Source organism: Chrysemys picta, chromosome 9, assembly GCF_011386835.1.
Source record: "Chrysemys picta bellii isolate R12L10 chromosome 9, ASM1138683v2, whole genome shotgun sequence".
In the NCBI taxonomy this organism is placed as follows: Eukaryota; Metazoa; Chordata; order Testudines; family Emydidae; genus Chrysemys; species Chrysemys picta.
In genome coordinates this window covers 47,637,891-47,665,657 of record NC_088799.1, presented here as the reverse complement: position 1 = coordinate 47,665,657, position 27,767 = coordinate 47,637,891, and the positions used below count along the sequence as shown (strand labels likewise).

The following is a 27,767-nucleotide window of genomic DNA, read 5'->3' as shown; positions in this document are numbered from 1 at the left end:
GTCTCTCCCACAGACAGGGGAACATCTGCCGGACCTGTCTGTCTGGAAAATTCACCTTTGTTCAGTGGTTTAAGAGGAGTTCTCATCTTATTGCTCAGGGAACTTTCTCCTCTGGTGGCTGCTGTGGAATTTGGAGCACTGCAAGGTATTTAAAGATACTGCTATTTCTTTCCCTAGTTTCCTCTTTCTCAAATCCTGTAGCTCACATGTTCCACCAAGGAATTCCATACTGGTCTTGGAAAAGGTGCTCCAACTTTGGCAAAGGGGGGGAATGTTTTCAGTTTTCTCTGTAATCCTGGCCTTTCAAAATACTTCCTTCAGTGAACTGATTCCAAAGGTGAAGTGAAGGACCAGCTTTTTCTAGGAGGGAGTCAGAAACTAATTTCTGAGTGTCTGTGTTGTGCAAGTTCCTAATAAATGTCACGCCGTATTGTAAAGGTTCATAGGGTAACATAAGAAGCAGAAGTGGTTGAAAAATAGATGAAATCAGTAAGCATTTTCATTGTCTTCTGTAATGCTTAGTTTAATTTTCACATGGATATTTTTGAAACTGAACTTTTTGAGGAGTTGAAAGCCTTAAATTTTTGAAATAATCCTATCACGTGACTAAGCTGATCAATCAAAATAGGCAATGCCGAAAAAGGGAAACTGAACCCAACCATGCACCCACAGAACAATCAAAAGACTAAATAGTTTTGCTTTGAATTTTCTAACAAACTTTTGAAAAATGGAAACTTTGTTTTTGTTTTTAAATTCCAGTCTGGGTTAAAAGGTCAAATTTAAAAAAAAAAAATCTCATCAGGTGTTTGGCCTGCTTCTGCTTGCACTTATTCATCTTACTTTCCCGCCCCCCACCCCCCACCAACCCAAAGCCATCTGAGAGAATTTAGCTTCGTAACTCCCATTGGTAGCTTGAAAATTGAACTTTGCATTAACTTTGGAAGCTTAAATGAAAAAGGAAAGGGTAATATAAAAGGAAACCATCCCCCCCCAGCACCAGAGTTGACTTGAGTTTTCAGAGGGAATAGTCTGTTTTAATGCACTACATTGGTTGGTTAAGATTTTTGGATCCTATTCAACATAACTATAATCTCATCATCTCTTCTTGACACTTGGCCAAGGATCTCTTGCTGCAGGAAGGCTTTGTTCTTTCCCGGTCTCCCACCCATCCGTGGAAATGAGCTGTGCTGAGTCTCATAAGGTGGCTACTCTTTCCTCAATTTCTCTGAAGAACACCAGTCCCCCTCTATCACATGTTGTCTACAAGAAGATGTCCCGTGATAAGGCTGTAAGTAGCACAGTAATTGGCATACATACCCACCAGTTTGAGGCATGGGGGCACAGGGCCACGGCCTCACTTACCTGGGGATTTATTTATGGGACACTTGTCTTCACCCCACTTCTTTTGAAAATAATTTGATTTATACTCAGCCAACTGCTAGGGCGTGGTGTTATGTTAGAGAATTGATAAAGTGGACTACTTGCATGTTAACATAATGACCAGTCTTAGATAGGATGGCAACGCTTCTCCCCATCACCTCATTGGATGTGTCTCTGTTGGCTGCCCAGATGTCTAAATCAAGGCTGACTCGCCGTCTTTCCAATTCGAGGCAAAAGTCCTTCACTGTACAGCTCCTGTGCCGCAGACACAAGGAATTGTGTGGTGCTTTTGGAGTTCAGCCCTGCAACATGCTGAGCCCTCTACCCTGATCCAGTTAAATACTGAAGCTCATGAATAGTCCTGATGATTTCATTGGGAACTACTCATGTGCTTAACATTTAAGCATATGCTTTAAAAAGTTATTTTGCTCAATTGGGCTAGAGTGCTCAGCTCTTGGCAGGATTGATGCCCTGGCTTGTCTTGCCCCATCTGCATTGCCTCCTTCCTACAGGTGACTATCTATCTGGGAAAACGAGACTTCATTGACCACATAGATGGGGTGGAACCTGTAGGTAAGTCCAGACACAAGCTCTTCTTACAGGTTTCTTTGACTTAATAAACCCCAATTATTTTTTTCTTCATACTGCTTAATATTTACTCTTTTCTATTTCTTTCTGTCTAGATGGTGTCTTGTTAGTGGATCCCGAGATCGTCAAGGGAAAGAAGGGTTTGATGTTTTAAATGATTTCAGAGATTGCTAGCTCTTCAGTGATCTCTCACTGCAAAGCAAGGATCTCTCCTGCTTTCAGGGCTCTAGTTGTCTTATGCAAAATTAACCCCATCCTGGTGAGAGAACCCCTGGTTGTTGGACATGCTGTTTGAATATGGTCCAAGGCTTCAGTCTCGTTACAAAACAAACTTAAGATCTTCACTATATTATGAATTGGAACCGAGGCGGGGGGCGGGGAGACGCGGAGGGGAGATACAACACTGTTGTAACTGTCTTCCTGGACTTCGTAATTGTAACACAGATGGTCTCTAAGTCTCAGAATCTCTGAATTGGCTGCACACTAAATGTGTAATTTACTGTGTATGTTCTTTCCAGTGTATGTGACTCTGACTTGTGCTTTCCGGTATGGCCAAGAAGACATTGATGTGATGGGCCTGACCTTCCGAAAGGATCTTTTTTTCTCTAGGATACAGTTGTACCCACCAGTGGAAAAACGGGAATCTCTCTCCCAATTGCAGGAATGTCTGATGAAGAAGCTGGGGAACAATGCTTACCCCTTTGTTTTAACAGTAAGTCCCTCATATGAGCCTCTGACCCACTTCTCCTTGACCCTTATTATCCAGCCTGTCAGCACTCCATGATAATCTGAAGAGGAGATTAATAATTAATCCAATGTTACCTAAAACTCTAACCTTGAGTCAGAGGTTAGATGGCACCATTATTTACCTCCCCAAGTGTGCTAGGGATTTAACAAACTGGAGGGGTCCTGACTGCGCACAGAAAAATTCCTTATAAAGGGAACCATAACGATTTTATGACAACAGACGCCCTTAATGTTTCCACCTCTGTCTCTCGCACCCCTATTGCCAGAGTATTTGCTTATACTACTGCCTTGTGTACTCATGAGGCTGTCTATGCCTTGAGTTGTGGAATTGATTTGCAAAAAAACTCTACATTTTGCTGGAATAATTATTAAAATGAGTTAATACAATTATTGCTTATATTTGGGTAGCACCCAAAAGCCCAACTGGGTTTAGTGGCCTCCTAATGCTTGGCATTGTATAAGCACAGATCAGAGACAGCCCCTGGGGCTTACAGTCTAAAGACACACATGGCCAAGAGTAGGGGATGTGGATACAACACAGAAGCAAATGAATCTCGTGGCAAATTGGCCCTGCTTTTAGTTACATTTATTGCAAATATTTTACTGGGGTGGGATCTGAGAAAGGAAAGAAGGGAAGTTACCGCTTGATACCTGCGTGGCTATGGGCAGCAGGCTGGATTTTGTATGTTCTGCAGCAGACCTGCATCTTGAGGGGTATGAAAGAAGGTAAGGAAGTGGCTGCACTGATTTTAGTGGGGAGCTTTTCCTGTGCATAAGGGGCAGCATATGAAATAGGATGAGATGTTCAAAGAAGTTGGCTGGTGGAGGAAAAGGCTGGGAATGCTTAGAGAGGGAGGGCAAGGGTTGGCAGTGCGATAGGTTTCTAGTTCCGTGAAGTGGAGTCAGACTGAGTTATGAAGAAGTTTGTATTTGATGTGGAGGCGGGCCTCGGAAGGCTGATGTGGTCAGAGTGACTAGCCAAGAAGGCGACCTTAGCAGCAGCATTCTGAATAGAGTTGAGGGGAGCAGAGGGGCAGTAATCCATGCCAGAAAGGAGAAGGCTGCAGTAGTCAGGATGTGAAGTGATGCGGGCTTCGACAAGAGTTTTGGCTGTGTGGACAAGAGAAGGGGCTGGAGTTTGGAGATGCTGTGTGGAGAAAGCAGTTGGATTTAGAGATGGCCTGAATGTCGCTCCGGTGAGAGAGCAGAGTCGAAGGTGACACCCAGGTTACAGGCCTCAGTGGCAGTCAGATACTTAACCTGGCTGCTACCACTTCCGTGGCCATTTTTCAGGATGCCCAGCTCCTTCCCTCTGCCCAGTCTGTTGGCACCTCTACCCCAGCCCTTGCCCTTCCACCTGCTATCTCCCAAAACACCATTGCTAGCCTGCTCCCAAGCTTCCTCATGCACGTCTGGCCCAGAGACTCATGAAGTCCCCTCAAAATGTTGCTGTGCAAATCTTTTAGCAGCCTGTCTAGATGCTTATACTGGCGCCTGTCACTGTATCATCAGAACATCTTAGATACCACTTTGATAGGTGCTATAGAAAACACTAACATGAGTAAATCTACAGCCAGTATGTCTGCTTCCTCTTCCTGCCCCCGAGACATCCCATCCCCTTCACTCTGCCTTAGAGACCATAGTATCTAGTAGGATCCAGATTTAGAATCTGCCATATACTAATACTGTAGCAAATAGGCTTTCAATTGACTCTGCAAAGTCTAGGCTTGTGACATGTCTCCTAACCATTCAGGTACAAAATGGAGACCTCCACCAAGCTCAGACTGTTGGGATTTCTAGATTGGTAGAACTCCACAAGTCTCTCTTCCAGGTCATGTCATTCCAGCGGGGCAGAGCTGGAGCCTTTGATCACAAGCTCACATCCTGCCCAGGCCAGAAGCGACCAAGTGCTCTTTCTCTGCTGACTGTTCTAGTGATCTCAGTCCAGTTCCTCATGGACAGATGCCCTCAAACACGATCCCTGGCCTCGTTAGTTCAGTCTCTGTGCCCATGTGACCCTTACGTGAATCGACTATCTTTCAGTCACTCCTCTGAAAGGGAAGCAGAATGATCTCCTGGGTAGGGCACTGGACTGGAAGTCAGGAGTCCTGGGTTCTAATCCTGGGGCTCTGCTACCAACTTGTTGTCTGACTTCGGGCAGTCATTTCCCCTCTCTGGTCCTTTGTTTCTCCTCCCACCCTTTGTCTTGTCTATTTAAATTAGAAGTTCCTGCCCCAAGGACCTTACATTTGTACAGTGCCTAGAACACCGGGACCTCTCTCTCAACTGGGCTCTCTAGGCACTACTGGAATACAATTAACAATGTCAGTGGTCCCTCCAGTGCCTGACTGGGGCACTTAGGCGGAATAGTGTGGGGAAGCTTGCCTTGATGCTGCCCAGGCTGCTCTTTTATGGAGAACTAACGGGCTGTGCTGTCTCAGGCTGTCACTCATGCACCTTTCACGAGCACTGTATCATTTTAGGAGCAATACAGTTGGGGATCTGGATAATGTTTCTGTTTTTTTTTCTCCTCAGTTTCCAGACTATCTGCCCTGTTCAGTCTCCCTGCAACCAGCCCCTCATGATGTTGGGAAGGTGAGACCAACAGGGTTTTATATATTCAGTACTTCTACTGAGGAAGAAATTCACAGGAAAGAGCAAGAGATGCATATCTGGTTCAAATATTTTCAGAGCAAGAGCTAGGTAATACAGAAGTTAACCGAAGATGTGGCATAGTGCAATCTTGTGAACCACCCAACAGGAAATAAGCTAGAAAGTGGGATGGAGTCAGAGGCATTTTGAGTATCCAGTCTCATTTAGTAACATATAAATAGCAACATAACAGTTGGTGGGAGGGGGGGGGGGAAGGGAAGCATTTCACTGAAACCTGAGACTCCATTTCCTTCAGAATACTACAGGAGATGTGGGTTGGCCACAAACGAAATAAGTGTTGTGATGTCAGACAAGCTTATATTAAATATTCACTCACATCACAGAGGCTCACACTCAAGTGTCTGAAACCTAATGCCTTTTTTTAAGACCAAGTGCCAAGATCTCCCATTAATTTAAAGCATATGTGGAAAGAACTTGTGTTACATGTTTGGGTAAAAAAAAATATTAAAAAACAGGTTAAGAGTAACTAGGTAACAAGAGCTGTTACTCAAGGATAATGCATTTTAAAATATTGGATACTTGTCCAAACAACTAGACTGGACTTATGAAAAAGTGATGCAGAAGGTGTTGGGCAGACACTGGAAATTAGCCAAAGGATTTAGCAAAAGTATTTTAGCAAAAGGTTTCACAAATCTTTAAAGAGAGAACCAAATGGGACTTGGCCACATGTACCTTAGAAGCAGTGTCCAATATGCGCATGATCCTGCAGGGACAACAATCAGCTCTGTCTGATTGCAAAGAGTTATTCTTAGACTCCAAGTGGCAAAAAAGGAAGGTCCAATCTGTAAAGGAATTCCACATCTCAGGTGCTGATGTTAGTCATTTTAGAAATACGGGACAGGCTGGCTAATCTTCAAGAAACATGGGGCATGTTGCTCAGAGTGAGTCTATAGCACTTGCCTCACAAGAAAACATAATAGGCTTGGAGGTGTCAATTGCAGGGCCGGCTCCAGGGTTTTGGCCGCCCCAAGCAGCCAAACAAACAAACAACAACAAAAGCGTGATCGCGATCTGCGGCGGCAATTCAGCGGGAGGTCCTTTGCTCCGAGCGGGAGTGAGGGACCGTCTGCCAAATTGCCGCTGAACAGCTGGATGTGCCGCCCCTCTCCGAAGTGGCCGCCCCAAGCACCTGCTTGGTAAGCTGGTGGCTGAAGCCGGCCCTGGTCAGTTGTCAAGTTCAGGAATAAGATTTTCCAAACCCTGGGTATTACACCTGCAGAGTTCCTTGAATAGGAAGGCTGCTAACCACTTAGCAAATTTCACAGCTTCCCTCTCTCTCTCTCTCTCTCTCTCTCTCTCTCTCTGGCAGTGCTGCGGGGTGGACTTTGAGGTGAAAGCTTTCTGTACAGAGAACGTGGAAGAGCGAATTCCCAAAAGGTAACAGAATGTGTATGGAATCAGGACAGTCCCTTGGAGCTTGTTCAGCTCTGCTCTGGGTATCTGTGTTCAGATCCTTCCATCAGAAACGTTCCGAAAGGGATGTGAATGCAGGTGAACAACCACTCCAGTGAAATAGGAGGTTCTGCTCTGCGTAATTTCAGTTCTGTTTGCCGCTCCTCAGGAACTTTGTGCGCCTGTTGATCCGTAAAGTACAGTATGCCCCAGAAGAACCAGGACCCCAGCCTCAAGCTGAAACCACCTGGCAGTTTTTCATGTCCAGCAAGCCACTGCACCTGAGAGCACGTCTGAGTAAAGAGGTGAGCAGTCTGCCCCAGAGAGCTCCGTCTGCTCATTGCTCAGACGCAAATACCTACTTCGCTGCCCCAAGACCTCCTCCCTGAGACGTTCGTGTCTGGATTCAGTTTGTTCTGACTTGCCCCAACATTCAAGTGCTCTGACACCATTTCTCGCAGTAGCTGCTGTTGGCAGTAGCCAGGAATGGAGTGTGTGTGAGCTCCCTCACTGGTGCTCTGCTACACAGTTCAATAGTGACTGACTACTGAAGTCAGTGGAAAGACTCCCATTGGCTTCAGTGGGCTTTGGGTCAGGCCGTAGGAGCTGAGGGTGTATGTACCTGGAGTAGTTGATGCCCTCTCATGAGTCCACAGGGGTTTCTGTTGCAAATGGCTGGGACTAGCATTGTATTTTTTAAATTGTACAAGCCCTTCTGCTGGGTTGTGTGCCATGTGCTGAGCCCATCTGACTCTTCCAGGTGTTTTACCATGGCGAGCCCATTCCTGTCACTGTCACCGTGACCAACAATACAGAGAAAACAGTGAAGAAGATCAGAGTGCTGGGTGCGTTTTTATTGTTGTCCTTAATCCCATGGGAGCTACGCAGGGTGGGTTTGTGTTTCATCCTGTCGTCAGATCTGGAACCTATTAGTGTCCCTCACTTAAACAGACCAGGGGTCACCCTGCTCCATTCCATCTCCCTGTCAGTGTCCCTATGCTGCTCCATTGCCTCTGCTGCCCTTCAGGAAATGGGACTCTCCAGAGCTGTCACCCTGTCCCTCCATTGCCCTCTGCTAGGAATTGTCTACGACCGCTCTAGATGTGCCTTTTCAAAGTGTGCATGATTTTGCACTGCTTTTCGGCCCACCACTGTTACAAGCGAAATGACAGCTGGCAAGAGAGTTCTTGTTATGGGAGACTGCCCACCTTAGAGTACTGAAGGGGTTCCCCCCTTCTCCCTGAGGAAGGTCAAGGGCAGGGTGTTGGGTTCAGTTCCAGTACTGCCTGGCTTTAATTTGTATTATGGTAACATTTAAAGGCCACAACTAAGATTAAACCCCCATTATATTAGGCCATCTACAAACACCTAGTGAGAGAGACAAAGGATAGGAGGGGAAACAGAGGCACAAGGAGGGCAAATGACTTGCCCAGTGCCAGGCAATGGGTCGGTGGCAGAGCTGGCAGTAGAAAGCAGGTCTCCAGAGTCCCAGTCCAGTGCTTTAAAGCATGCTGCCTCCTGTGTGGGAAGATGATGGTCTTAAATATGTGAAATGCAGAGTTTGAGTGAGCAGCAGGACACTTGGTAGTTGTCAATGGGGAATTGTCATTGAATGTGGTTATTTCTAGTGGTTCTGTAGAGATCAGTTCTGGGCCTGGCACTATTCAATGTTTTTATCAGTGATCTGGAAGTATATAGAACATCACTGCTGATAAAATTTGCAGACGACACACAGGTTGGCAGAATGGTAAATGACAGGGCAGTCCTACAGAGTGACTTGGTAAGCTGGGCCATTCAAACAAAATGTGTTTTCATACAGACAAATGCCAGGTTGCTCATCAAGGAACAAAGAATTCAGGCCATACCTACAGAATAGGGGACTATATCCAGGGAAGCAGTGATTCTGTCAAGGAGTTTAGGGGTCATAGTGGACAAGCAACTCGGCGTGATCTCCAGTGCGATACTGCAGCAAAAAGGATGAATCCGATCCTTGGCTATATAAACGGGATGAGTGAGTAGGAGGAGGGTGGTGGTGATACTCCTGCATACAGCACTGGGGAGACTGATACTGGAACACTGCTTCCAGTTCTGGGGTCACATTTTAAAGATGATGTTGAAAAATTGGGGAGGGTGCAGAAGATAGACACAAATGATATGAAGGCTGGGTAGAAAATGCCTTATAGTGAAAGACTTAAGAACTCAATCTGTTTGATATCCAAAAGATCAAGAGGGGATTGATTGTGATCTCCACAGGGAGAAAATACCATTTGTCTAAAGCCAGACAAATTCAAATTAGAAATAAGGTGTACATTTTTACCACTGAAGATGATTAACCATTGGAACAAACTACCAAGGGAAATAGTGGATTCTCCATCTTTTGATGGCTTCGGGACACTGTACCTTTCTGGAAGATGTGTTTAATCAAACACACGTTATTGAACTCAATGTGGGGGTAACTGGGTAAAATTCTAGAGCTTGTGTTATACGGGAGGTCTGTGAATTGTATGGGCTGTAACTGCTGTCCCTGTTTGTTCCTTCTTGAGAAGGGCAGTCGTTTACATTGTTTATATGCTGTGTCTGTATAATTGATTCTATCCCCTCACTCCTGTTTTTGTTCTTTCTCTCTCAGTGGAGCAAGTTGCCAATGTGGTTTTGTACTCGAGTGACTATTACACGAAGGCGATAGCAATGGAGGAGGTGCAGTGAGTATCTGATTGTCCTGCTTTCCCTTCCCTACCCTGCTCAGTCATTTCCTTCACTCCCCTTTTAAGTACCTTCTCTCACCAGAAATTAAAGGCTCTCAGCTATGGTCTGGAGCTAGTTTCCTGGTGCAACCCTGCCCTGCCACACCTCAGACTAAGGGGATGCTGACAGAGGTAAGCTATCATGTTTTTGATGATCAATCCTATTCTCTCTCTCTCTCTCTCTCTCTCCACCCCATGCCCCGGATGAAAACAGTTCATTAGATACATGGAGAATTCTCTTGCCATCTGTAATTTCATTTGAAACAATGGAAAAGACATGAGATGGGGGTCTCCTCTCCCATCCAGCCAGGGACTGCCCCAGCCCTCCACTCAGGGATCTGAAAGGCGGGATATTCCAATACATAAGAATAGCCATACTGGGTCAGATCAATGGTCCATCTAGCCCAGTATCCTGTCTTCCGACAGTGGCCAATGCCAGGTGCTTCAGAGGGAATGAACAGGACAGGTAATCATCAAGTGACCAATCCCCAGCTTCTGGCAAACAGAAGTGGGGGACACTCAGAGCATGGGGTTGCATCCCTGCCCATCCTGGCTAATAGCCATCGATGGACCTATTCTCCAGGAACTTTTCTAGTTCTTTTATGAACCCTGTTATAGTTTTGGCCTTCACAACATCTCCTGGCAACGAGTTCCATAGGTTAACTGTGATAAGAGCATAAATCCATCCCATCCATCTTTAAAGGAGTTTCAAAATGATGACTTGTAATTGTCACCCCAGGCTATGGCTGGCTTACAGAGCACTCTTCTGAGAGTCACAACAGCTATGCCACATCCTGCACTGAAACTGCCAGACCATCCCATTCAAGGGGGCTATTTTATTTTATTAAATTAGTTATAGGCTTTCAAAACTGTGGGGCACATCCCCAAAATACCTGCTTAACTGAATAACTTTAATTGAGCCTTCAGAATTGAGTGTCAGGTCAATGAAACACCTCTCTTAAAATAGCAGTCTATATATATTTACCCGGTTTTCAATGTGTAGTTAAGATCACAGTAGCTGTGTAGATATTATTAGTGAGTGAGACTTTATTAGACCAACAATTGAGTAATAACATACTAGCCTGAGCTAACCATAAAACAGTCCCTTCTAGTGGTGGGTGAGTTTCCAGGAAAACAGGACTTGATTCTGTCTTTGGTTATGAATACAGTTCCCAGAGGGGGCAAAAATGGGCCCACAGCTGCTACGTATTTTTTTTATTAATGGAGATATCCCATCTCCTAGAACTGGAAGGGACCTTGAAAGGTCATCGAGTCCAGTCCCCTGCCTTCACTAGCAGGACCAAGTACTGATTTTGCCCCAGATTCCCCAAGTGGCCCCCTCAAGGATTGAACTCACAACCCTGGGTTTAGCAGGCCAATGCTCAAACCACGGAGCTATCCCTCCCCTCCACAAATTGAGCTGTATGTTGAGCTGTACCTTTGTTTTTGATTCCGTATCCATTATTTTTATATCTATTGTTTAAAAAAAAAATCCCACCGTGTTCGTGTCTTTTACATAATTTTAAAATCCCCAAACCTAACGATCTGCATTAAGTTCACCAGTGTATCCTTGCCAGATAGCCCAGATAAAGTAACCAACTGGATTCTGGCACACAGCCTGCTGACCTCCTAAATGCCAATCCTTGGCCTGCTGCCCGCTCACCAAGTGCTTGACTGGGAAAAAATGAGCTTTGCAGTCCTGAGTTAGTCTGTTTTGTGTAGACTGGAGCACTAACACATGAGTCGTGTAATGCTCCAGGCTGTAAGCCTAAATGGTCTATTCAGTAATGTAGAAGGGGTTGGTGCCAAGGGGTTAGAGGGCTGAGTAATTAAAGAGAAAAGCAGAGTTGTTGTCTTATCGATTTGATCTGAGATTAAGTACTGTAACTTATTTTGCTGATATTCCATTCACACTGGGAGTTTATTTGTGGTTTCTTGACATGATTGTGAGACTTAAGAAACTCGGTTTACTTTACTTATCCAATAGGTGACTTGTTGCTGGCCTACATGGGGAGCAGTAGAAGGATCTCTAGTCTAGCTGAAAACCCACGGCAGAGAGTCTGAGTCTGGGTCGACTGACGCAGACTAGTGCTACAGGGCTAAAAATAGCAGCGTAGACATTCCAACTCAGGCTGGAGCCTGGTATCTGAACCCACCCCCTCACCAGGTTTCAGAGCCTGGGTTCCAGCGCAAGTGGGAATGACTACACTGCTATTTTTAGCCCCGTAGTGCAAGTCTGTGAGACAGAGTTAGTTGACCCAGACTCAGACTAAGACTAATGCTGCAGGGTTTTTGTGGTTTTGTTTTTGCAGTATAGTCATACCCACTGGTCCACAAATTGCAATGGCTGGAAGTGGAAGCTAAACAAGTTCAGGCTAGAAATAAAGGTGCGAAATTTTAACAATGAGGGTAACTAATCCTTGGAACAATTTACCAAGGAGGGTGGAGGATCTTCCTTCACCTGAAGTCTTTAAATCAAGACTCGATGTGTTTCTAAAAGATATGGGGTAGTGCGACCAGAAATCAAGGGCTTGAAAATTAATTGGATGAAATTGAATGTCCTTTGTGTGGCAGGAGATCAGATTAGATCATAATGGTCCCTTCTGGCCTTAATGCATGAAAACCAGTTACATGATTATGGTATGAAACCACTTGCTCCATTTTCAGGAATGCTTTGAAGTTTGCTTTGCTAGTATGGACAGGGCCTGGCCTGAAATGTTGGATTTTCTGCTCTCGGTTGTAGATCAAGCCAGACATAGCTTTGTTTTTAAGGCATTTTTTCCCTGGAAAGTACTGAACAGTTTCATAGATTCATCCCCTGCCCTCATGGCAGGACCAAATACTGTCTAGACCATCCCTGATAGATATTTATCTAACCTACTCTTAAATATCTCCAGAGATGGAGATTCCACAACCTCCCTAGGCAATTTATTCCAGTGTTTAACCACCCTGACAGTTAGGAACTTTTTCCTAATGTCCAACCTAGACCTCCCTTGCTGCAGTTTAAGCCCATTGCTTCTTGTTCTATCCTTAGAGGCTAAAGTGAACAAGTTTTCTCTCTCCTCCTTATGACACCCTTTTAGATACCTGAAAACTGCTATCATGTCCCCTCTGTCTTCTCTTTTCCAAACTAAACAAACCCAATTCCTTCAGCCTTCCTTCATAGGTCATGTTCTCAAGACCTTTAATCATTCTTGTTGCTCTTCTCTGGACCCTTTCCAATTTCTCCACATCTTTCTTGAAATGCGGTGCCCAGAACTGGACACAATACTCCAGTTGAGACCTAACCAGCGCAGAGTAGAGCGGAAGAATGACTTCTCATGTCTTGCTCACAACACACCTGTTAATGCATCCCAGAATCATGTTTGCTTTTTCTGCAACAGCATCACACTGTTGACTCATATTTAGCTTGTGGTCCACCATAACCCCTAGATCCCTTTCTGCCATACTCCTTCTTAGACAGTCTCTTCCCATTTTGTATGTGTGAAACTGATTGTTCCTTCCTAAGTGGAGCACTTTGCATTTGTCTTTGTTAAACTTCATCCTGTTTACCTCAGACCATTTCTCCAATTTGTCCAGATCATTTTTAATTATGACCTTCTCTTCCAAAGCAGTTGCAATCCCTCCCAGTTTGGTATGCACTCACCTTATAGTAGCCCCATCTAAATTGTATTTGCCTTGTTTATCGATAAGAATATCATGCGAGACTGTATCAAATGCCTTACTAAAGTCTAGGTATACCACATCCACCGCTTCTCTCTTATCCACAAGACTCGTTATCCTATCAAAGAAAGCTGTCAGATTGGTTTGACACGATTTGTTCTTTACAAATCCATGCTGGCTATTCCCGATCACCCTTACCACCTTCCAAGTGTTTGCAGATGATTTCTTTAATTACTTGCTCCATTATCTTCCCTGGCACAGAAGTTAAACTAACTGGTCTGTAGTTTCCTGGGTTGTTTTTATTTCCCTTCTTATAGATGGGCACTATATTTGCCCTTTTCCAGTCTTCTGGAATCTCTCCCGTCTCCCATGATTTTCCAAAGATAATAGCTAGAGGCTCAGATACCTCCTTTATTAGCTCCTTGAGTATTCTAGGATGCATTTCATCAGGCCCTGGGGACTTGCAGGCATCTAACTTTTCTAAGTGATTTTTAACTTGTTCTTTTTTTATTTTATCTTCTAAACCTACCCCCCTTTCCATTAGTATTCACTATGTTAGGCATTCCTTCAGACTTCTCGGTGAAGACCGAAACAAAGAAGTAATTAAGCATCTCTGCCATTTCCAAGTTTCCTATTACTGTTTCTCCCTCCTCACTGAGCAGTGGGCCTATCCTGTCCTTGGTCTTCCTCTTGCTTCTAATGTATTGATAAAAAGTCTTCTTGTTTCCCTTTATTCCTGTAGCCAGTTTGAGCTCATTTTGTGCCTTTGCCTATCTAATCTTGCCCCTGCATTCCTGTGTTGTTTGACTATATTCTTCCTTTGTAATCTGTCCTAGTTTCCATTTTTATGTGACTCCTTTTTATTTTTTAGATCATGCAAGATCTCGTGGTTAAGCCAAGGTGGTCTTTTGCCACATTTTCTATCTTTCCTACCCAGCGGAATAGCTTGCTTTTGGGCCCTTAATAGTGTCCCTTTGAAAAACTGCCAACTTGCCTCAGTTGTTTTTCCCCTCAGTCTTGATTCCCATGGGACCTTACCTATCAGCTCTCTGAGCTTACCAAAATCCGCCTTCCTGAAATCCATTGTCTCTATTTTGCTGTACTCCCTTCTATCCTTCCTTAGAATTGCAAACTCTGATTTCATGATCACTTTCACCCAAGCTGCCTTCTACTTTCAAATTCTCAACGAGTTCCTCCCTATTTGTTAAAATCAAGTCTAGAACAGCTTCCCCCCAGGTAGCTTTTTCAACCTTCTGAAATAAAAAGTTGTCTGCAATGCAGTCCAAGAACTTATTGGATAGTCTGTGCCCCGCTGTGTTATTTTCCCAACATGTATCTGGATAGTTGAAGTCCCCCATCACCACCAAATCTTGGGCTTTGGATGATTTTGTTAGTTGTTTAAAAAAAGCTTCATCCACCTCTTCCACCTAGTTAGGTGGCCTGTAGTAGACTCCTAGCATGACAGCACCCTTGTTTTTTACCCCTTTTAGCCTAACCCAGAGACCCTCAACACTTCTGTCTCCTATGTCCATTTTCACCTCAGTTGGTGCCCGGCTCTGCAATCTGTTCTGAAATTCCCATAACCAGATCTGTACTTAAACTGAGTGTGTTTCTCTCTCCTCTCTCCCCCACCCCCCAATCCACTCCAAGTGAGAAAGTGCAGCCAAATAGTACCATCACCAAGACATTGATACTTCTGCCTTTGCTGGCAAATAACCGTGAGAAACGGGGCATAGCACTCGATGGAAAGTTAAAGGATGAAGACACCAACTTGGCTTCCAGTACCATGTGAGTCCTATTCTGAAGGGTACCAACTGATAGAGAGTATCAGAGGAAGGGAGGGTAGAGAGAGAATATCCTATAATATCACATTCAGTTTTGCGTATAGGTCAAGTTGGAAGAGTGACTTATATTCATTCAGGCTGGGATCTGTTTCATCTTGGTATGTCCCCCAGGATATATTTCCAGGTATTTCCAGGCTGTCCAAGGTCACTCAATATGTTTAATACCTGAGAATGGGATGTGCTCACTTGGCAGCTTGACTCTAGCCATCTGCTAATAGTGCACTGTGTAGTTCTCACTCTGTTTGTTTTTTTCTTTTTCTTCCCTGTAGTATTAAGGATGGGATAGACAAGACAGTGCTGGGGATTCTGGTTGCCTACAAGGTGAAGGTGAAACTCATTGTCTCAGGGTAAGAGCAATGCACTTGGTATCTGTATAGAATAGAGATGGAAAATGTGCCCATTTTGTAGAGGAATACCCAGTACAGTCCATAGTTAGGAGAAAGGGGGTGCAGTTTAGAACATGCTGACTTGAGATTGGAAGCCTCTAGGCAATGTCATCTCACTTGGCCAGCCCTAAATTCTCCCCAATCTGTAAGGGGAGTATCTTCCTCAGATGCTAGATGCCCCTGCAGCTCAATTCTGAGTGTAGCCTCCTCTGATTTTGAAAATGTGTTATTTTTTATGCTGTAAGAGTGCAAATAGAGCTTCAATCAAAAATGTATCTCCAAGTCCTCACTTGCCTACTGCACAAGGCTGAGATGTTCACCCCTGGGCCCAAACATGCTGTGGTCCAGACCTTCTACCCACTGAGCTTACTGGGAAATGCTGGTGTCATCCCCCACTACTTAGTTCCATGGGGGAAGTTCAGCTTCCTGATATCACTAGCAATATGGAAGGGGACAAGAATAACTCTCAACTGGTGGGAAGTGTTAATTTGCACTTGCATTCAGCATCACCGGATTCTCTGTGTCTCTATCCTCTTATAATCTAAAACAGGGTCAATGGTTTGGCGTGTACTTATGATAAAATAACTATTGTCTTGCATGGTCTCCTGGCTTGTGTTTTGATCCATCCTGTGGATTTAGGGGGCAGCTGTGAATGGAGCCATGTGAACATTTGCTGTTTGAGGTTCAGAACCCCCTTCCCTCAGTCCATAGGATGGATTTGACAAAGTAACACTTATACATAAGTATCACCTAATCTGATTCTTTATAGTCTGATTTCTTATTCTTGCTTGCTTAATTTTTTTGAGCAGAGATGTTTATATTTGAGCATTGCATTGTGCTGGAGAAGAGAGAAAAGTCATGGGAGTGTTTGGGGAAAGGGCCAGTGGGAACTGAATTCAGTGGAGATGCTGCTATAACTCAGTGGTTCATAAACTCATCGAACTACTAAAGATATGATGGACAACTCTCCTCCCAGCCTCCGATTCCAAATCCCACCGCCCCTTTTCTACAGCACTTGATTATACCAAAAAAAAAAAAAGAAAAAGAATACTGAGAGCACGTGAAGAAGATGAGGAAAATGAACTCACTGTAATATAATGGGATGAGGCTTCCTGGTGGTGCCCACTCCACCATTTGTATATGCTTTTTCTTTCCGACCCTGGTGAGAGGATTTTATGTTCATATGGAATCTTTCTTCCATGCCTGCAGCCCTTACTGCTCTAATTTCTCTAGCTCATTTTGGTTCACTCATGTGTTTATTACCCCAAATTTTGGTGTTCTCTGCGGAATTGATCATAGCTGAATTTACACAGAAGATAGACATTAAGTAACAATGCAGGGTGCGGAGATGGGCTTTGGGTTTCTCTAATTTTATTGACCTAAAGAACCTCTTGAAAGCCTTGGGATCCTGGATTGTGCTCCAGTGAGCAGGAAATATCTGTGTGGAAACCTTTCAGATGGACCACCTGGAAGTGCTCCGGACCATCAGAGCCCCACCGTCAGAGAGCCATTGTGCTAGATGACTGAAGAGAGAATAGGGCATGGGGGGTTAGCCTGGCTTTGTCCTTTTTGGATGTATTCATGGAGCAAAGACCCCATTACAAGCACTTTTTGTTTTTCTGTTTACCTAGCATGCTGGGAGATCTCACCTCCAGGTAAAGCTGCTACATTTTCTGCCTTTCCAAACCACACAATCATGGCCATGACACTTTGCCTCCTATCCCCACCCCCCACATAAATTAAAAACCCCTTAACCTGTTAGGTCAAAGGACTCTGAATACTCCAGTGTGATAAAGATGTCCATGCTTTAGTTATGTGCATGGTCTCTAGAAAGGAGCAAAACAAGTAACTTAGGACTAAGCGCAAGCCTTGTGCTAGAACCGATGGTAGAGGACAGCAATGGCTGCAGTTGGGTTTTGAGCGAGCAAATCTGAACTTGGTGGTTTTGGTTTTTGTGGGGACAGGGAACTTTGAATGTAGCTGAGTTTTAGGAATGGGTGGAACTGGACTAGTAAACACGGGTAGATCGTACTGGGGAGGTGTAGCTTGACTGGAACAGGAGTTAATGGGCATGTAGGTATGATGCATTCTCTTCTCTCCCCAAAGTGAAGTCAGCACAGAGCTGCCATTCCGTCTCATGCACCCCAAGCCTGAGGAACCGAACATAAGAGGTCAGTAACGCCACATTCCATGCTTTCACTACTTACACCATGTCTTGCAGTCTCTTGCATATTATGATGCTTGCTATGAATGCCTTGATTCCTGCTGTAGGGGAAACCTCAAAATAACATCAGAACAGCCATACTGAGTCAGACAAATGGTCCATCTAGCCCAGTATCCTGTCTTCAGGGCTGGCGGTTGCCTAGGGCGGCAGGATTTGGGGGACAGCATTTTGACGCCCTCAGCGGAAATTCGGCGGCAGGGGGTCGTTCCGCTCTGGATCATCAGTGGAAATTGCCCCGAAGATGCGGAGCGAAAGGACCCCCACCGCCGAAGACCCCAGGTCCCCTGAATGCTCAGAGGAGGAGTGCTGCCACCTAGGGCAGCAAAAACCCTGGCGCCGCTCCTGCCTGTCTTTCCACAGTGGCCAGTGCCCAATGCTTCAGGGGGAATGAACAGAAGAGGGCTGTTAATGAGTGATCCAATCTCTGTTATCCAGTCCCAGCTTCTGGCAGTCAGAGGATTAGGGACACCCAGAGCATGGGTTTATGTCCGTGACCATCTTGGCTAATAGCCTTGATGGACCTACCCTCCGTAAACGTATCTAATTTTTTTTTTTTTTAACCCAGTTATACTTTTGGCTTCACAACATCCCCCTGGCAATAAGTTCCACAAGTTGACTGTGTGTTGGGTGAAGAAATACTTCCTGGTTTGTTTTTAAACCTGATGCCTTTGATTTCATTGGTTGATCCCTGGTTCTTGTGTCAAGGGATGGGGTAAATAACACGTCCCTATTCATTTTCTCCACATCAGTCATGATTTTATAGACCTCTATCATATTAAACCCCTCCTCCCCCAGCAGAAGAATCTCCTCCCGAGCAGGGAAGAGACCTGAACTGAGTTTGCTGTGCCAGATAACCTCAAAACATATGTAATGGGCAGGTGGGTGCTGAGGTAATATTATGTTAAACTCTATTATTCCCACCCTATTTCCTGCACTTCAGTTTTACCTTTTTGCTGCAGCACAGGTCAGCATTCTGTCTCTTCCAAAATGTTCAGAAAGCATTACATAGAGTTAAATCTCAGGGCTATTGTATGTAAAACCTTGAATATAGTTAACAGTCCCTAGTCAGCTTCAAAGAAAGAGAGTATCATACAGTTTCTTAGTAATCAAACACTTAATACACACAAACTTTGTAAATAGCATTTGGAATACTTATGAATAACTTTTAAACAAAAGCTATGAGATAGTAAAGTCCTTGCACTTTGGTATCTACTGTCGAAAAGTGCTATATAAGAGCTACATATTAGACAAACTTCTCCATTTTGTTACTTTTACACATTTAAATGCAAGATTTCAATATTTACAAAACACTTACAATTCTCTGCACACACAAACACCTCCCCTCTGATTTTCTTTCAGAGATTATTTCTCAGGCTTTATTGTATGGCCATAATATATAGTGTGTGTGTCACTTTGTAGCTACAACATCACCGGCTCATTCATCTGCACGTCCACCAATGTTATATATGCCATCATATGCCAGCAATGCCCCTCTGCTGTGTACATTGGCCAAACTGGACAGTCACTACGCAAGAGGATAAATGGACACAAGTCAGATATCAGGAATGGCAATATACAAAAACCTGTAGGAGAACACTTCAACCTCCCTGGCCACACAATAGCAGATGTAAAGGTAGCCATCTTACAGCAAAAAAACTTCAGGACCAGACTCCAAAGAGAAACTGCTGAGCTCCAGTTCATTTGCAAATTTGACACCATCAGATCAGGATTAAACAAAGACTGTGAATGGCTATCCAACTACAGAAGCAGTTTCTCCTCCCTTGGTGTTCACACCTCAACTGCTATCAGAGCACCTCACCCTCCCTGATTGAACTAACCTCGTTATCGCCACACTGATTTATACCTGCCTCTGGAGATTTCCATTACTTGCATCTGAAGAAGTGAGGTTCTTACCCACGAAAGCTTATGCTCCCAATACTTCTGTTAGTCTCAAAGGTGCCACAGGACCCTCTGTTGCTTTTTACAGATTCAGACTAACACGGCTACCCCTCTGATAGTATTCAAAGAAAAATTCCTTGCTCCTTCACTGCTTCTCTCCCTGTCTTTGGGCCCGCAAAATAAATAACTAAATGCCCAAAGCTAAAGCACGGCATTTATGTGCAATCCTGTTGTGCCCAAGAACATAGCTATTGCTCTTTGGGATGGAGCGAGAACTACAGGACAAGTTTAGCAAAGAGGTGATGCCAAGTCAAATGAGCAAACCAACCCTGATGTACCGAAAGGAAAGGGTTAGAGGGGACAAAAGGGAAGGGTTCTGTAGAGATGGGCATTTTGTCCTAAACTGTAATCCCCACTTGAAAGGGACAGACATCAATCCTGTCTTCTTTAATCTGCTTTGAATTAGAGGAGGACACTGGTACCGAGAGAGAGAAACACCACAAATCAGGGCACAGACTAAAGGTTCTATCCATGTTAATTTTGCCTTTGTTAGGAAGTGAAACTCAGTTCCAGCTAACATGGCTCTGGATATGTTTTCATAGAGCTGTTCAAGGCTGGGTAGTGACCTGGTCTAAAAAGAGTAATCTAATTTTTAAAAACATATTTGTATTAAAGCCATGCCCGGCCAAGGCAGCCAGCACGCCGCGAACTGAAGGAATTTCTAAAACTGTTTCTCATACTAGATTTCCCTTTGATTGGAATCTTAAACTGCACGACGGAGAAGGAAAAATGCCACACCAAATTCGTAGGCAGAACTATAACTAGCGAGACACCTAGTGGCCATAAAGTATATGGCAGGATATGTTGAATAAATAAGACAGCGGAGCTCAATATTCTAACTCCATGATAAGAAGTCGAGCCACCAAATCAAAACAAAAAACTAAAGCATTTGAACTAAATGCTTGCTCCATAGCAGTGTTAAGGAGACACATGGCTCCACAAATATATGAGAAACACAAAACTCTAAGCTTCGCACATTGACTTCAGGGGAGGGAATGAGTAACAAACAGTTTGTTACTCCTCAAGCAAGCAGATTAAAGAAGACAGTGTTGCCAACTGTTGTGACTTTATCATCATGAGTGTTGTCATGTTTTGGAGTATTTCTTAAAAGCCTCAATGGCTGGAATCAAGAGCGCATGAGAATCTCACCTTTCATTTACAATATTTCTAACTCTCATGGCTGCAGAAAAAAGCTTGAAAATATTAGCGAGTATAACCTGAGGGCTCAAAGCAGGAGGCAAATCAAAAGAACCCAAAATCCCATGGATTTTTTTTTTAATTACATGATTTTTTGTGTGTGGCATGATGTGATTTTTTTTTTTTTTTTTTTTTTTTTTTTAACGCTTGCTGTCAGCAAAGCCCTCTTCTACTTCCCCACACTTCAGGAAGATAATTTTGGCAGAAGAATGTAGAGTATCAGGAGAAATGGAGGGTAGGCAGATATCACATCTGAATAGATGCAGAGTGCTTCAAATTAAGACCACTTCCACATTTGCAAGAAGTTGGCACATGCATTGAAAGAGTGTATGTGTATAAAATATAAAAATAGGGCACCTTCACACACACATGGAGGGGAGGGGGAGAAGACATTATAAGGGACATTGTACCAACATTGTATTTGTAATAAACTTGCTAATTTTGGAAAATTTCCATTGCTGATCACCATTTAAATAGAATATCATAGGGGTTTTTAAACTAAAGATTGTTTTACAGAAATCAGAACTATTTTTTCCTTCTCCCCTCTTGATGTTTATAAGGGTCTTTCCAGCAAAGGAGAAACTGATTAACTGTGCAGAGGAAACAGTAGAAATGACTGGAGATCTTCAAGGGTAACAGTTTAAGTGTCTAAGTGATTAAGGAGCCAAAGTCTCATTGAAAATTCATAGGATTTTTCAGCTCCAGAGTCATGTAGAGCACAATTTTTGAAAATGCCTGAGTCCCATTGTCTTAGGAGACCCTGAGTCATTTTTGAAAGCAAAACAAAGCTGCTAAATCATCTAGGTACTTTTGCAAACTTCACCCAAATTGCTATCAAATGCACAATATAAATAAACGGGGTTTGGGGGTGGGAACACTTACTAACTTTTCAGTTCTAGTGACTTCAGTAGATATATTTTCAGACATAATTGTTTTTTGTTTGTTTTTTTTAAGTTCACTATGTTTCTTTAAATTATTCCCCCAAAAAAATTATTCCACAACTAAGGGTTTGTCTTCACTGCAGTGTTGGGTCAAGATATAACTTGTGTTACCCCTAACCCACTTCCTGTCCACAAATACATGTGTAGCTCGAGTTAAAGGGTGCTTTAAACTCAAGCTAGCTGGCCTGTCTGGGTGTGAGCTGAAGTTTGAGTGTTGCTGATGTTCAAGCTAATAATGTAGTGACCAGCTACAGGCTCCAGCTACTGTTTGCACAACTCCTCAGATACTAATCCAATTGCTTTGTGTAGCTTGCCTGTCCTTTTGCAGTGTGGCCACTCTTACTTGAGCTAGGCTAACTTGACTGTACTGATTCAGGTTACGTGTTGCAGTGAAGATGAGCCCTAAGTGTAACAAACGGTGAGCACATCTGTATGTATACAATCTGATTTGTTGCAAAATAGCACTCTAGATGGACTTGAACTCCTGTGGACTCAGATACTTGGGATTAGTTTATCTGACTGGGAGAGTGTAATACTTCATCCTACTGTGCATGAGCTTTGGGCCTGATCCCAGCAAAGATACTTCTTTCTTGATACCTAATTGTTACTCCTGTAATTCAAATAGAATGGGAATTGAAGATTACAGGTTTGATTGATGAAGACAGCTGTGGTGTTTGTTTGGAGCTACAGTTCATTACATAGGCATGTGTGCACACGTGCCCTCATGTTCAAACATTCAGCAACCTAACAATGGAAGTAGGCCTGGTGCCTCTATGGGAAAACGCTAATGCCAGAGCCATGGGGTCTTCCTCTTACTTCAATCCAGTCTGAGCCAGAGTATAGATCTGTTTTTTCTTGGCCTTAAAAAAGATACATTGGAAATTCAGGATTGCAAAACATCCCTCTAAAACACTCCTCCACCACATCCTCTTACCAAAGAAGCAGCCCATATCATTTGCTAAATCACAGTCCTCTCTAACAGTTCATTTTTAGGTTATCATACAGATGAAAATAGTAGATTTTCTATAACTTAATAACAGGACAGACTCGCCAGTAATTGTGTGGGGAACCCTAAAAGCAGTTAATTGGGGAAAGAAATGCCTTCACTTCAAAAAGGAAAACACAATGAACAAAATAAAGTCCCTTTGAAACCTGCATAGCAGATTTAGAAATACAACATGAGTGTGTTTTAGGGTCCCAGAATAGAGAATAAAACCTACCAAATTAAGATGATAAACTGAAAATCTGTCCAGATCCTGCAGTTTCTGGCTTCCTGTATTATCTCTAGTCACTGTTCCTGTTAGTGATTTCATGCTTTTGATTTGTGATAGTGATTCCACCAGTTTTTCAGTGAACTCTGAGAAAAAAGTTGTGCTTCGTTAGTTCCAAATTAGATGTTATTTCATTAAGTGGATCAAAAGTTAATTGCAGAGACTGAGCTGCAGCAAACAGTGTTTAGGGAATCTAGAAGCACCAGGAGATAGACTAATTCTTTTAGCTGATTGTGCAACCTCTAAGAGGGATAGATAAATGCATTTATGTGTGGGGACTTTGAGATCAGTTGTCATCCTCATCTTTTCTGTTCCCTTCATTATTGCTGATGAGCTAAAAGTTACCAATTGTCTGTTATGCCTCCCTACTTACTTTGTTGTCTCAGGTTTTTTTGGGGGGGGGAATGCTATTGAGAAACAGGAAGGAGATCATATTATAAAGCCAAAAATATAGTAGGATTAAAATGCCAGGGGAGAAAACCATATTAAGATGCCCTCAGTGGGCTGAGCTAAGCTGAGCTAATTCCACCTCTGTTTCTCCCCCTGCCCCATCACCACCCAAAAAACTCACCCAGGATTATACAGGGTCAGAGTAAATAGAATGTATCCAGTATCAGCATGTTTATTTGTGCAGGGATGAATTGAGCCTAGGGAATCTCAAACAAAGTGTGAAGCAGAGGAAGCAGTCGAGGATTTGGTCTCTTTCTCTCACCACATTTTCTACTGGTCTATGCTGGCACAGCTCCATTGAAATAAATGGAGCTGTGTTGAGTTGCATCAGCAGATTTTGTCCCTTAAATGTGTTTATAAATGATACCGTGCTGTTTTGAAAGTTAAAAGCTTATATCGGAAGTGTAGGGCTATTGCTAACTATTCTCTCCTTTTTTATTTCTATGCCTGGGGGACGGACAGGAACGGATTACTACCTTTCCTTTCTCAGATTTCTGTATAGTCTCTGTGCCTTGGATTTCTCATACAGTGTGTACACATTGGCTGCAATCTCTTTAAACCTTATTTCATACCTGTAATATACTTAGCTACATAGTAACTTTCAAAAATTACTAAAATTGAAAAAAAAAAAAATCGATAAACATGCTCTGCCACCTCCCCCCAAGAGCTAGGAGAGGATAAAAATCAGGCTTATAATAGAAATTACCATCTGTTCCAACTTTAATTCTATAGATTTATTGCTCTGATTGCACAATGCAAGCTTATAGCACCATGTGATGAAATACTATTTTTTGTCCTGTGAGACAACCCCCCCACCCGCCTCAAATCTGAAAGGCCGAGTTGTATTTATTTAGACGTTGGATTGTTGCAAGAAATTGCATAGCCTTGTTCAGGCTCTTGAGAACTTTAGCTACATGATAATTGTACGTAAACTAAGAGGCAAAGAATGACATTGCATCGGGGCAAGAATCTGGCCCCAGCACTGCTAGTGTGTGTTGGCCTTTAGCTAATGAGCCTGTAGGAAGGAAAGGCTGCTTTAAGCTAAAATTAGTATAATTGCGTCTTTCGGAGCATAATCTTACCTAGCAGTGTGTCATGGGTGTTATGGTGCTGCATATAGCACAGTACCTACCTATGTAACTCGTCTCCTGACAGTCTCTAAATCTGACTAAAACCCCTGCCCATGATATAAAATTGACTGCGTACTGCACTTGTGGATACCACTAAGCTTCGCCCCCATCAGTGATGTCATCGTTTCCTTAGTAACTATCAGACTTCAAATGGGAGAAAAAGCAAAAGACTGTATTTAAAGAAAAAAAATTTAACACCATTGATTCAAAAGCAAAACGGTGTGTGATGGCAGTTCTAAAAGTATTGCTCTAAATATTTAATTTCCAACTCATTTCAATTGAGCATGGACCATTGGGTGAGATTCATACATCCCAGATTTCTTAATGGAGTCAATGAGTACAGTAAATGATCCTCTGAGTATGAAATACAAATACAGACCCATGCTTTAAAAAAGGATCCACTAATTTTAGGCGGTTCTGTTTATGGGTGCTGGGTCTGATGCACTTTAAAGGCCTGGTTTTCAGAAGTGCTGAGAATCATCCGTTCATTGACTTCAGCTGGAGTTGTGGGTGCTTAACACCACTGGGAGTCAAGAGCTCAGTGTCCTGAGTTGGCACCAAGTTATTAAGACACCCAGAATCAGACACTGACCACTTCTGGGACAGTCTGGACTAGCTGGCTGCAGTTAGGCTCGGGGGGATGGGTGGGTGATGCAGCTGTCACTGGGTGAGCTAAAGTGACCAGAAAACCAGACACCCTCTTCTTCCCCCCCCCGCAACAAACAAACAAAAAAACCCTCCACCACCACAACACCGTACACTCTGCTTAATCACTGCTTTATGGAGAGACCGCTGAAGGCACCAAGTTAGCCAAAGGGAAGCGAGCAGCAATGAATGCTCCTCACTGGGAAAGCATAGGCTAAAATCCCATCATGTGAATGCATTCAGCTAGTGCCAAAGGGTTAAGTGTAAGATTTAAGCAAGTGTAAAATTCTGAGCTCTGCACTCTAAAATAAAAGCTGCCAAAGAAAAGAGTTGAAATGTGGTCCCTACCTCTTCGTCTTCTGTACAGCGTTTGATTTAATTGACTTATTGCTTATTAATGACGTCTTCCAGTTCAGGCTGGCTACTTAAATAAGAGTGACAGACCAATTAAGAGGAACACCATGTCACAAAACAGTATCACCTCTGTTTGGTGCTAATATGTGAGCCCACAGACGCCTTTCGCAGCAGTTGTTCCTAGCAAGCCAGTGTGGGAAAATTTTTTTAGCTCCTTAGTCCCTTTGATGTCTGAGCTCTGCTGATGGAATATGTTTCCACTAAGAGCTTTAGTTCCATAATTATACTGGAATAAACTCTCTTATTCCAGACTGAGGGCAGGTCTACACTATGGGGCACAGTCGATCTTAGTTACATAACTCCAGCTACGTGAATAGCTTAGGTTGACTTTTTGCGGTGTCTACACCACGCTGGGTCAACGAGAGACACTCTCCCATCGACTTACCTTATGCTTCTTGTTCTGGAGTCGACCGGAGAGCGAGCAGTGGTCGATTTAGCGGGTCTTCAATCCCCGGTGGATCGCTCACCGTGCATTGATTCCCCCAGTAAGTGGAGACAAGCCCTGAGCGTCCACATGGGGAGTTATGCTGATATAGCGATAGCTATGGTATAGTTACTCTGCTGTAGCTAAGCCAGTCAGTTTCCACATGTAAACAGGCCCTAAAGTGATTTAATTTTGCTTCATCCGGGCACCATTATTTTATGCACTGAGATAGTCATGACATAAGGTTTTTCTGGGTTGCTCCTCAAGCTCCAGAAAAAAACACCAGTTCCTAAACGAGTTATCTTTTTGTCTCTTCTTATTTTGTGAGATTCCTGATTAGCTTGAGAGTAAACTCTATTCTAACCCTTTGCTGTGTCTCCTCTTTCCTTTTTTATGCATGCTGGTAATTACAGTGATGGAGAGGTATGAAGCTTCTTTTTAATATTGTCCCGCTGGTCATTCTAGCTCCTGGTGAATTAACGCATCTGAAATTCCCCTAGTCTTGTCCAGAACCGTAATGTAGAATGAGCAAGATGAGACCAGTTCCACAGGCTAATTCTAGTGGTCTGTAAAGGCCCTTCCCGTTTCCAAGCTGTCCAGCTGGAGATGATGCTATTCAGCAGGGAAGGACATGTTACAGCATTTAGTAAACTTCCATGGCTACTATCCTGACTGGTGTAGAAAACACCTGCTGTCCCAGCTGGCTCAACAGGGCTGGGTTGTAGGCATGTGATCCAAAGCCCATTGAAGTCAATGGAAAGACACCCATTGATTTCAGGGGCCTTTGGTTCAGGACTTAAGACACCACTGGTGAAGTGAGAGGGCACTGCACGTAAAGGGAAGAGAGAAGTGAAGATGAAGGGCTCCCAGTGGAAAACTGAGCTCAGTATAAAGGGGGTATGCCGTTTTGAAAGGCCTGTCTTTCCTTCATTTCAGTGCCCAGGATGAAGACCTGGTATTTGAGGAGTTTTCTCGTCAACAGCTGCAAGATTTGGATGAAGACGAGAATAAGGCTGTTTCTCCAAATGATGAGTGATTTGGAGAACAGGCTTCTGGAGAAGCTACGGGCTCTGATGGTAGTTACAAACACATTAGGATGTAGTTTTTTGTTTGTATTAAACTGCCAGGTCTTGCTGTTGTAATGTGATATCTCTAGGTGCGCTGTCAGCAGCAGGGATCGAACTCTGGAGCAGTGGATCTAAAAGCATGATCCTCTCCTGCCTGGACTAAAAGACCTGGCTTTGTTAGCCAAAGGATGTAGCAGACTCAAACCTCTGTGGTTCAGCCACTAGAGATGAACAGAGAGGATAATGAGTCAATGTTTATTTATGATGCTACCAAATAAAAGGTTTATTAAAGCCAAGCTGATGATGTTTTTGTAGCGTCTGAATTTTCTCCTAGTTTGCTTAGCTTAATGTTAGATCAAAGAGCCACTGACTCAAAAGTTCTAGTTAATTAAATTCTGGTGATCTTGACCAACAAACTGCTTGTGTAATCTGAGCAAGGGGAGGAATGGTTTGAAGGGTTACCTAGCCAGCCCTTGGTGATGTGCTAAAGCCCCTCAATGGCTTACAAGAAGCTGCGGTTTGTTTTTCTTTTGATCACTTTTGCATCTAAATTCTGTCAAGGTCATTGAATAAGATTTGCATTGTGAGTCCAGCCCCTGCCATAAAGCATGCAATTTACTTCCCTTTC

General features: G+C 43.5%; 1 protein-coding gene across 5 annotated transcripts; it reads left to right on the top strand.

The window, feature by feature from the left end:
- Position 1: 1 nt before the first annotated feature.
- SAG (S-antigen visual arrestin) lies at positions 2–27,443 on the top strand. Of its 5 annotated transcripts, none has more exons than XM_024111458.3 (15): positions 2–145; positions 1,122–1,288; positions 1,893–1,953; positions 2,064–2,108; positions 2,487–2,680; positions 5,251–5,310; positions 6,698–6,765; positions 6,950–7,085; positions 7,541–7,625; positions 9,410–9,482; positions 14,838–14,975; positions 15,301–15,378; positions 17,049–17,072; positions 17,524–17,588; positions 27,009–27,443. In XM_024111458.3, exons 2-15 carry the CDS (start codon positions 1,178–1,180, stop codon positions 27,212–27,214), a joined length of 1,344 nt encoding a protein of 447 aa, XP_023967226.2. In that variant the 5' UTR covers positions 2–145; positions 1,122–1,177; the 3' UTR covers positions 27,215–27,443. The 5 variants fall into 5 exon arrangements, with proteins under 5 accessions (XP_023967226.2, XP_042709430.2, XP_023967228.2 ...); XM_042853496.2 differs by lacking the exon at positions 27,009–27,443 and adding an exon at positions 22,115–22,227 and having other exon boundaries at positions 19–145; XM_024111460.3 differs by lacking the exon at positions 14,838–14,975 and having other exon boundaries at positions 19–145; positions 27,009–27,338.
- Positions 27,444–27,767: the final 324 nt, after the last annotated feature.

Bases quoted from the DNA above. Each gene is read 5' to 3' on its own strand.
- SAG (XM_024111458.3), top strand. From the start codon at position 1,178: ATGAGCTGTGCTGAGTCTCATAAGGTGGCTACTCTTTCCTCAATTTCT. The intron at 1,954-2,063 runs GTAAGTCCAGAC...CTTTCTGTCTAG, and splicing joins AGATGGGGTGGAACCTGTAG to ATGGTGTCTTGTTAGTGGAT. The intron at 7,626-9,409 runs GTGCGTTTTTAT...TTTCTCTCTCAG, and splicing joins GAAGAAGATCAGAGTGCTGG to TGGAGCAAGTTGCCAATGTG.